This window comes from Lemur catta, chromosome 5, assembly GCF_020740605.2.
Source record: "Lemur catta isolate mLemCat1 chromosome 5, mLemCat1.pri, whole genome shotgun sequence".
Taxonomy (NCBI): Eukaryota; Metazoa; Chordata; class Mammalia; order Primates; family Lemuridae; genus Lemur; species Lemur catta.
In genome coordinates this window covers 45,913,940-45,925,400 of record NC_059132.1, presented here as the reverse complement: position 1 = coordinate 45,925,400, position 11,461 = coordinate 45,913,940, and the positions used below count along the sequence as shown (strand labels likewise).

Sequence of the window (11,461 nt, the reverse complement as noted above, 5' to 3'; positions counted from 1 at the left end):
TATTTTATAATTTGCCTTTAGATAATGTCCACAAGACAATGCCACCAATTACATTAGCATTTGTTACAAAGTCCTGGAATACATAAAATCCCAGTAATTGATGACATTATTCTTCTTTAAAAAGAATAGACAGTACTAATATCCAGTCCATAAAGTGGCAGGTTTAAATAGAATAGTCCTGAGTTCAAAACATCTATTTAAAATACCAATTTAGAAATAAAACTAAGGAAAAAAAATATATGTACTATGTGAAACCACTGCTACAGCAACTGAGCGCATTTGCTCTAGAGCAGATGTGAAGGTCAGAGCTGCATCAGTGATCTGCAGCAGCATGAGTTGGCTTGGAGGGACCAGCTGGCACGTTTCATCTTTGTGTCCTTTAGGAACACAAACATATTTTGAAGGTCTGATGAACAAACATTAAATGCAGTTTTAAGAACTAACTTGATGTGAAGACAAGAAAACCCTGACTTGGTTAATATGGAAACCATCAAGCCTTTGGGTTTGATAGTCACCATGAATTCAGTGCAGTTGTGTTGGACAAGAACAAACAGACTCTTTCTCCACTAAAATCAGTGGCATAATTTGGATATTCTCTATGTTAGAGATAAAATCATTTCTAAGAAAGACATCTAGCTCAAGATTAGAATTACCATTGCTCCCACAGCTTCAAAGCAATCTTCCTGTCATTGCCGAAGTGGCAGAGCAGAGCCTTTGCCAGATGAGAACCAAAGCAGACAGCCCACAGAGGTCGGCCTAATTGCCGTGGAAAAACACAACAAAAAACAAACCTCTCAGGCCAATCACTGCAAAGTGATGAAATGTTAAATCATTTAGGCAAATATACAACAAATGAAAACTGTAACACTCTAAACGCTTTCTGGAGACACTTTTTTAAAACGTTTCTTCTGTACTATCTATTAATTTATATATCAAATACCTGATACTTTGGCAAATAGTTTATTCAATACTTTGTAAAGTCCTACTCATATATCAGCACTGTGAGCAATGATGCCAAGAAAATGCATTTCATTTCTCAGAAAGAAACAAAATAGGAGATGATTTTTGCTCTTCAGAGTACCCACTATTGCATATTTCTTCCAGAACTCAGTAGAAATAGACATCTGTAGACATTTCCCAGGGCCAGTGAACTTGCACACACTCTGTGGAGCAATGCTGTGGGACTTCAACCAGAGACTCCTACCGGTGGTGGCCGCCGTACTTGGCCACCCAGTCTGTCCTCCCATGCACCGGCTGTGTGCTGTTCATATTTAGGTTTTTTGCTGTAGGATTGTAAGTAGGTCCTGAAAACTGCCCCCGACCAGCTTTTGTGTTCCAGGTATATTCTGAAAGAAATCAGAACCAGGTATTAGGATTTTATTATTTTTTATTGTCAAATTCAAAATAAAGCAATTCATCCTCTCATTTTTTGGGTAAAATTTGAATTTATCTTTAAAAGATTAATTCAGTAGTCTCTGAGATTTTTAAAATTTTAAGCCCCAAAATTCTAGTATAGTATTATGTTGACACTTAGTAGAATTTTCAGTAGCTTAAGAGCCAATATTTCTAGTTTGTAGTTCTGACACTGCTGATATTTCCAGTATTTCCCATTTGGATAGCAACACCAAGTAAGATGACCAAGACGAATTCTTGGTTCAAATTCAATGGGCAACACCCACAGTGTTAGTGATTTTGTAATATCACACAGTGTTTACATGTAAATAATGTATTTGGAATTGTGAAGCTATAAAACTCTGGCTTCATGGAGCTATACATATGGGGTCCTACAATAGATTTCTTTTGAAAAGTGAAAATGTGGTTTTTAGAATGAAGAAACTTCATTTTTCATTGGGAAAATTATGGGTGATAACACAGCTCCCTAAAACAGTAACCCATTTCTAGGATCCCAAACCTTTAATCACAAGTCTTGTTTTAGTCATACATTTGACTGTAAAAATTTTAAAAATTTGTTAAACATTCGTTATCTGAACGATTTATAAGCTAAAATTGCTTAAACATTGCAAATGACAATGCAGTAAATCATTTCACAGAGAAATTTGATTTCTTCCGTCCCTCCCTCATGCCCTCCTCACACCAAATTGAGAGGTCGGTATCATATGTATTCTATCTGAGGAGGGATGTTTGATTTTTCCATTTGGAATTTAAATATCTTTCCACACTGTGTAGTAGAGCTGCCATTCTTAGATTAAACTTCAAGGGGCAATACTGAAATGAATCTGACTGTTTTGTACCTTTAGCTCAGCTATACCACGTTTACTGGCATGGTTCCCCCAGTTTCTCTTATACTTTCACTATAAAACTGGAAGGTAGGAGGAACTATGTGAGCTTGTGGTCCTGATATGCTGCTAAACCTCGATGTTAAGCCAACAAGGCATTATGTGCAAATGCCCTGGGTAAGACGGCGCCTGGCTGCTGGTTAGTTTGGTCAGGGCAGGGCAGACAAGAGCTCTCTCCTCTGTGGTTTGACAGGTCATTTCATCCCACTCTTACTGGGATTAAAATTATCAAAGTCAAGACCATTACAAAGTTACCTAACGGCAGGGACAAAGTGTCTAGAAGGGCCAGTTAAGGCGCCATGTTTTCCAGGGCTGCCCGTCAACATGGTGCCGCGGGCCGGGGAAGAGCACGCAAGGGGAGTGAGGGGCAGAGAGAGAGGCAGAAAGCCTGGGTAATTCAGAGAAGGGGAAAGGGAACACAGCCTTAAGCTAATGGTGAGGCTCTTAGGGTAAGAAGTGAGGGGTTTGGGGAGTAACAAAAAAGAGAAGCTTTTTTTAGGTCATGACATATCTTCAGTCAAGTGCTAAACACATTTAAATGAAACTGTGTCCAGGCCAGTATTTTGTAAAACTTCTTTGAAGAGGGAATCATTTTGCTAAGAAGGTGGTACTGTTGAGATTTAGGAGTCCTTTCCTAGAAATAATAGGGTTTTAGGTCACAAGCACCTTTGGTGAAGAATCTAATGGCTGACAAAGGAGCCCAGATCTCGTGGCAGGGCAAGACATACTTTTGTGCCTTAGTCGGACCACCCCACACCTCACCACCCCCCAAGAGCAGAGCAGTGAGCTCCACAATGCTTGCTATGTGTTTATTTTAAAAACTGCATTTGTCCTTTCAAGGGCATTTAACTTCTTGTAGAAAATGTGTGCTAAAGGAAGGAGTTTGCCTCTAGCTATGGATTTAATCGATGATGCCATTATGACGTAACTTTTTGCAAGATCTAAAACTTCTGTAACATGGGGCTGATCTGCAATAGAGCCCTGGGAGGATTACGTGAGCTAATGTACACCAAGTGCTTGGAGCAAGGCCCCGCGCATCTAAAGGGTGCGCTGTACATAGAAGTCACTCCTTGAAGTCCTTGTTGTAACTTTCAAAGCTGGGGATGTGGAGATATCAGGTTTGGGAGGAGAGATTACATGGGGAGGGAGGAAGACATTAATTTGATTTTCCTTCTCAACAAGAGAATGAGAAAGAAAAGCAAAGACTATGCAAGGAAGGGAAAATAGTTGAGTAAATACGGTAATGACCTGGTTTCATTTTCTTGTGGGAAACTGTCACCCAAGTGGGAGGACTGGAAGACATCTCTTATAGAACAGTGTTTTCCTAAGGATTTGCTTTGACCACTTGGGAGTGATTAATATTTACTTCTTTTTTTTACCTCTCCTCCTATTATGGTCTGTAGGAAAATCTGATAAGCAGAGTAAATGAAGAGATGAAAGGTTATGAGAAAGCATTTACTTAAAAAAATGAAAACAGGAAGATGCGTGCTAATCCAACAGAATAATTAACACGTAAAGGTCTTTAATATCTTACAAAAATATTTTTAATAAGACCCACTCTCAATTACTAAGAGCAGGTAGGTACCCATATAACAAAATAATCTAAAACATTATGATTTTCTGTTTTTGTATTAAAAAACTGCTAAGTCATGGCAAATGAGTCATTGCAAGACTGGCTTAAGATATTTGAGGCTTTATAAAAACCACTGCTGTACATAAAATGTTTACTTATATTTTTGTTTCAGCAGAGGAGAAGGAAGCAGTCCTTTTCACAGATAAGGTAACTGAATACTGTTTGCTTTCAGCAGTTTTACTGTGGTAAGAAATAAAAAATTAAAGAAATCCAGTGCTTTTTTCCATTTTTAGCTCCAATAGCACAAACAGTAAAGATTGGCAACTCTAATCAGGAGTTTTAATGTAAGATCCTGTTTAGGATAGGCTGTGCAAATACTTTCAGAGTCAACTTTTAAATTAAACTACAATTAGGAGTCTTACCAAACTTTGGATTATCTGCCTTTAAGATTATTTTAGGTGCCTCCATAGGGTATCTATTTCAGACTAAAATAATGTAGGGAACATTCACGGTCAAATCTGGTGGGCTCGAGTACAGACAGCATCGCCACCCTCATTCCAGTGTGGACCCTGCACACAGCTGCACACACTGCGCCGTAGGTCGGAAGGTGGAGGGATAAACCCTTTCACCACCTGACCCTATTGCAAAGCAAAAGGCAGGGTGTGAAAGTTCTGCCACTGTTAATTTCTATTCTCTAAATTGGAACTGCAGAGAAACCACATGTTAACTTACAAGAGTGTCAACATTTATTAAGCTTTCATTCTGGGCCAGGGGCTGGGCCAAAAGCTCGGAAAGATGCATCTTCTCACATCTCACTGTGCGGTACGGCACACTCACTGGAAGTGGACCGACCGAGTTTCCACCCTGGCTCCAGTAGCTGTGTGACCTTTAGGTAAGTTACTTAACGTCAGTTTCCTCATCCATAAAGGAGAGATCTAGCTACCTGGTCAGGTGGCTGTGAGGGTTAAACGCCACATCCCATCGAGCCTTTCATTTACATCGTGCCTGGCAGACAAGAACCACATAGTGAGAGGGAGCTCTTCTTACAATTATTAGACTCTGGAACCACATTTCTGGAAGAAAAACAGGACATTTTGCCAACTACACAGTAGGTGAGACTAATTTAAAAGTCTTCACTCGGGAAAAGTGAATGTACAAACTTAAAAATGAGAAAAGCTCCTCTCCGCTCGGAAATCCCCAAAACGATCTGAAGCTGTTCTTACCTGAAGCTGACGCACCGAGAGGTGCCAAGTGGTTCCTCTGGCCAGCTGACCCCACTTCTTTTTTAAGAAAGGAAGGAACATATCCTGACTGATTGTAAGTAGCATAACTTCCAAGATTTCCTAGTGACATATCACAAAGTTTCATAGTCAGGACGTGAGTATTTTAAGGCGCCATAGAGTAACTTTGAATACTACCTCTATTACTTCTAAATACTATTTTTTGAGCATCTACTATGTTCTAGGCACTGTGCTACACTTGTTACAGATATCGTTATTCCATCCACATAACAACCTTCTTAGATGCATATTATTATCCACATCGTGTGGCTCTTTGAAGTTAAACAACTTGCCTAAGTTCTCACAAGTCATAAGGGACTGAGCTAGAATCTGAACACAAGGCCTAGGTATGTTCATCTCACTCTGAACACACCAGGCTTTTTTGTGACCCCAGTTCTTAACATGGGGGTATATTTCCTGCCACAAAGCCCCCATCCCTGAAGGGCTCTCTGTGTCTTTCTTCGTTTTTAGGTGTTCTCGTAGGGTTGTTGTATGGACTGAATAAGACTATGCAGAACACTTGGCATAGAATCTGGTATTCTAAATATCAGCTATCAGCGTTGTCATTGTCACCATCATCATCACTATTAGTGAGTGATCCATCTGGGGGCAGCAAAGGGATGGATTGAAGAGGGAAAATCTGAAGGCAGGAGACCAGTGAGGAGGTCACTGCTTTGGCTGAAACGAGAGGCTGAGGGCCTGAGCTGAGGCCGTCATGGGGATGGGGACGAAGGGAACTGAGCAGAGAAAGAGGGGAACATGAACCCCTAAGTTTGTAGCTTAGGTGACTGGGTGGGTTGTCCAAGAACAGCAAGAGGAGAATCAGGTTTCAGGAAAGACACGGTGCCCAGAGGATATTCAAGTCATGCAGAGTGCTGTAGGCAGGCTAGGAGACTGGCAATGACCCGGATGTGGAGGTTATGGAGCTGTACTTGGAGGAGCAGCTCAGAAGGTGCAAAGAGCAGGAATAGACCCCAAGGAGCCCCTCATTAAGGGAAAGGAAAGAAAGGGACCCTGTGGAGCAGAGAGAACAGATAGATGGATGGCAGGAGGAGCAGAAGAGATCCAGGGTGTGAGGAACACAGGAAGGGCACACAGGAGAGAGGCAGATGGATCTAGCAGAAGCTGCTTCAGTGGCATGAGGCAGGCTGAGGACAAACCACAGGGAGTTTAGGAGCAAACTGGAAGCCGCAAGTGTTAAGAAGCCAGCCATGCAGGAAAGGAGACAGGCTTGTCAACCAGAAGGCAAAATGGGCTCTGATCGCCCTGATGGTTTCAAAGAACCATTCAGTTGGCAGCTACAACTGCAGTGTTTTTCCCAGTGTTATTTGTTCACATGTCTGGAGCTATGTGTCCCTGATGTTTCTCACGGGGCTTAGGCACAAGTGTTTGCTCTCGAATCAACAAATGTCAAAGAGCAATATTACTTATGGGGCCCTAAAGGATTTTATGCACTAAGCACATGCTATCAGTCTAGACAACTTTCCACCCTTCTGAATTTTGCCTAAGTACAGCTGCCTAGTTTGACCCTTCTCCCCTCAGGAACTCCTGAATCTCTAACCAGTTCTTTACTTCAGAAGACTTTTTGAAAGGAAGTTCAAAGCAGTGATCACGCTGAGTAGCAGCTTCAGATCATGGCTCTTGCTCTCATCTTGTCATCAGAGCAAACACTTATTAAATGCTCAGTGTGTGACAAAAATCTTAGGTGTGGTTATACAATAATACCTAAGTATTATTCTCTCTATTGTATAAATGGTAAAACTAGCTTAAATAACTTGTCCAAAACCACAAAAGCTAGTGACAAAATGGGGATATGTCAGACTCTAAAAGCCATGCATCGATCAGTTATGTGATCCTGCTTCTTATTGGAAAAAAAAGGTGCTTAAAACAAATGAATAAAAAATTAAATCTTCTTAAATTATTTTGTCATATCTTGAAGTACCTTATGAGCTGCCAATTTTTAGGTTGGAGCCAGTGGTTAGCACTGTTCAAACCGATGACACCAAGTCCCTAGAACCCCTAAGAAATCCATCATTTCTATTAACCCAGTTAAACTTTTCTTTTTAAATGATTGTTAAAGCATAAGAAATGAGTTTCAGAACTTATAAAAATAATTCCAGGAATACTGATCACAAAATTAGAAAAATTTTTCTTTTAAATCTTTTCAGAATTATTTGCTCGATTTCTTCTATAAATTGCCATAATTAACTTAAGAAGATGAGCATGTAGCTTTTTGAGAGCAAATTATTCTTAGAGTCCCAAATACTGAAGGATGATGTTTTGGTTTTTTTTTGAGACAGAGTCTCACTTTGTTGCCCGGGCTAGAGTGAGTGCCGTGGCATCAGCCTAGCTCACAGCAACCTCAGACTCCTGGGCTTAAGCGATCCTACTGCCTCAGCCTCCTGAGTAGGCTGCGCCACCATGCCCAGCTAATTTTTTCTATATATATTTTTAGTTGTCCAGATAATTTATTTCTATTTTTAGTAGAGACGGGGTCTCGCTCAGGCTGGTCTCAAACTCCTGACCTCGAGCGATCCTCCCGCCTCAGCCTCCCAGAGGGCTAGGATTACAGGTGTGAGCCACCGCGCCCGGCCTGAAGAATGATGTTCTTGATGAAATGGAGTGCTTTCCTTTCTCCTAGTCCTGAGCAGACTTCTAAAAGCAGGTCATCCTGGCCTTTTATGTCAGGATCAGGGGCAAATGTTGAGAAGAAAATTTGACAAGAGATTCAAAGAGCAAGTTGTACTTATATTTAATGCCCAGAAATTACCTTGTGGGTCCTCTAATTTTTCAGGAAAACTTTCATTGCATGATAGTTTTTCGATTGGTTTAATAATGCTTTCTTCTAAAGAGAAGGCAGATGGAAAGAATGAATAGTAAGGAGAATATTTTAGGAAAAGCAGAGGAAAAAAGGAATTAGATGATTAATGAAAAGATCTAGAAAGAACTCTTAAAATGAGACAGTGTGCCCACGTGTTGTCACAGCTTTCATCTGATGCCAACCGTACATTCCCTTGAGACTCAAAGTTGTCCTGCTGTCCTTTAAAGGGATTTGTATAACTGGTTGACTCAGTGAATATTACTTTTAAATATCTAAGGAAAAATAAGTAAATTACAGTGCTACAGCATATGACTCACCTCAGCACCATTAAATGGATAAGCTGTCTTTAAAAAACCTGGGAAACTTGTAAAACGTCCAACTGTGTTAATGTCATATCAGAATACCTCACTAGACTGCTCACTTGCTGTAACAGCAATCATCAAATTTTTTGATCCAATACCACCTACATTTTTTAAAAAAACTCGGAACCTCTCTTCGCAGACTTTTAATTTGATATCTAAAATTTTTAATCATAAACTTAACAGTTGCAAAGGATGTCATTTTGGCATATTGTGATTATAGACATTTTAAAAATAAAACTATTGCATTTCTCCTTTAAACATAGCCAATGGAATCTAAATAGCATAGTGACTTTATGCCCTCCAATACTGACATAAAAAATACATGAAGGAGTTCCTTTTTGACACTGGGAAATTTCACATTAATTACTTTTCTCCTTAAATTATATTTTTATTCATACCTCAGCTTCTAAATTTTATCCAAATACAATCTTAGGCTTAAAAGTCCTTAAATTGAACAGTCAAAAATGTGTATAAATTGAAAAACATTTAAATTTCTTATAAGCCTAAGTATATTAAAATACTTTTTAATGCATGTAGTTATATTTATAATGATTCATTATATATAATTAATCAAAAAGATGAATATTATACATTCTGATTACTAAACATGAAAAGTAAGTTTTTTTGGAAATGCATCTCTTAAGGAGAAAGATGGACTTTTTCAAGTAGTTCACGTTATCAACAAATGAATAATTGTTGCTATAATCACACAGGGTTGAGCATCAGTGCTATTTCTTTTCTCTTTTTTTCTTAATTTTTGGAGACAGGAACACTGAGAAACCTTGTTAATACAAATAAATAGTTGGGAATGAAAGAGGTTTTGTTACAGCTTTGCCACTCCATTCTTTGAACTCTCTTCAAAGTTACAGACCAAAAGTCATACAGTGACGTCATAAGAAATGATTTTTAATTGCCTGTGGGCTAACAACTCAGGTCCTCCTTCAATTTTCTGAAAGCTAAGAACTGAAAACGAGCTTAAAAAGGATTTGTTTCCAGTCATCAAAGTTGCTTTCTCAACAGTGATATCAACATATCAAGATTTTCCATTTGATTGGCACCCCAGATATTTTTATGTTTTGGGGAAACAGGAAGCACACCGTAGTAGCCAGTGACAATAAAAAGGTAGAATAGAGACACCTTGCTAAGGCAGAGCCATGTGGAAAAGACCCAGATGGAAGGTGAGGATCTGGCAAATGATTCCCTTAAAACTATCTGTGCTCGAGTATTAGCTGGAAAACCTTTGTGTGTCCCCTCCAGGTCACACATATCTGGGTTGGAAAAAGGTAGCTGCAATATATTTAAACATCTGTAAAGGAAAACAATGTATATTTAGGTTTTAAATGTATTCCTGCATTACCTGCATTACTCCTTTTGAAAGCAAGTTCTGCCCCAGTGGGTCCCAATGACTTGGGAAATAACTGAGTACACCAAGTGTGTGGGTTTATCTCCTTTCCACTGGCTATCAAGGACACGTTCTTGGGATTTACACCTTAGAAGAACAAAGCAGTCATTTCAAAGGTTAGGATGTGATCATAAACTTGAAGGAAAAATATGTAATACATTCAAAGACTAGAAATACCTTGGACAGGAGAATGGCAATAAATTTAGGTTAAAATGTAGCAAATATGTGCTTTTTGATGAACCCTAACATGATCCTAAGCCCTACCTGGAATACTCACAATGTACTTTATAAACAGAAGATACTTTCTATAATACACATAATCATAAAAATTTGATGTTCTTGCTAAATGTCTTGTAAAAATTGAAGTGGTACAAAATTTTTTTTCAAAAACATGACATTTCCACATCACTCACTTGTTTTGAATGTATGCTCTGGGCCAGACCCTTGGTGTAGTGGGAAAAACAGACACACTAACAAGAACTCAGGGAAACCTGAGAAGTTATAAAATGGACATATTACAGATCCATCTGCAATGCTTACTTGTATAATAGACATAGTAAAATCTAAATAGTATATCACATGTGAACCAGAGAGAAGGTGTTGGAAATGTACTTCGAAAACAGGACAGTTTAAATTATTTGTGATTTTCTGACATTTGTGAAATGTTGAGTCAGCCTTGGGCTTTGGTACTAGTGGTCAAAGGGGGTTGTTTTTAACTTGTTTTTTAAGAGAGTTGAAAACTTCTTGAGCTTGTTTTCTTTTTACTGACAAATTTGACTGAACTTGTGAGATGCTAAAGACGTCACACGGTCTACATCTTTAGGTCCTATGTATAGTGTTTTCTTTAGTTAGTATAGAAATCCATATCTGAACCTAAACTGAAGACTCCATTAATTTAGGAAGTTAGAACTATTTCTAGGCAGTATGAGCTTTTGCTTTTCACAAGCTGAATTCCTTAGAAAGGTTTCGCATTTATGAGCTATATAATAGTATCCCTTACTTTGAAACCCGAAGGACTGAGCCTCAAGTTACCCATTGTCAGTTCTCCAAGGAAAACCTCCATCAGGCAAGTAATTTCCCTTTCTTATAGGATATAACTCCCCTAATAAAACACCTACAAATTGAACTATAATAGACAATTACCTGATAATAAGGAAGATGTACTAGGTGGCAATTACTCACATTAAAAACATCTTCACCCAAAAAGAAAGTGCAATGTAGGGGGAAAAAATTAAAAATCTCTTTAAGAACACAGTTTTCATAAATACAGTTCAATAAAGAATGGGCCCTGAATATTTAAGTTATTTTGTTAGGCCAGTTGCCCTTGGCAGTATCCCTTTATTTAAATATAAATGTATATGTTATTGAAGATAATTGGTTTAATTCAAGGTCTTTTTACGACAAAGATTCCAATTTTATTGGAAATAGATACATCCTAGAATTTAAAATTATTTATTAGTTTATAAGCTTTTATTGGGTACCTTCTATATAACAAACACTGTTCGGAAGAAGGAGAAATTAATATAATTTGATATTATAATGATATATATCAATATATGAGGATAACTGCTCAAGAAGTCAGTTAGCAAATATTTACTGAACACCTTCTATGTGCCAGTGTGTGTGGCGTTGGACAAAAAGTGGTAAACAAAACAGAGCAGGTCCTATCCTTTTGTCTCCTATAATCTAATGAGAAGGGAGACATTTATAGTTATAATTAATTAAG

The 11,461-nt window shown here is 38.5% G+C and overlaps 1 protein-coding gene across 12 annotated transcripts in view; it reads right to left on the bottom strand.

The window, feature by feature from the left end:
• Nucleotides 1-944: 944 nt before the first annotated feature.
• MAK (male germ cell associated kinase) overlaps nucleotides 945-11,461 on the bottom strand; it is a 91,410-nt gene continuing 80,893 nt past the window's right edge. For 8 of the 12 annotated variants that reach the window (XM_045551679.1, XM_045551681.1, XM_045551680.1 and 5 more), the window contains 3 exons: nucleotides 9,691-9,822; nucleotides 5,094-5,213; nucleotides 945-1,346 (listed from right to left, as the gene is read on the bottom strand). In XM_045551679.1, coding sequence (XP_045407635.1) covers nucleotides 1,201-1,346; nucleotides 5,094-5,213; nucleotides 9,691-9,822 — 398 coding nt within the window. In that variant the 3' untranslated portion in view covers nucleotides 945-1,200. Of the gene's footprint in view, nucleotides 1,347-5,093; nucleotides 5,214-7,920; nucleotides 7,996-9,690; nucleotides 9,823-11,461 lie in introns of all 12 variants that reach the window. The other 4 variants (XM_045551688.1, XM_045551678.1, XM_045551677.1 and 1 more) reach the window with 4 other exon arrangements.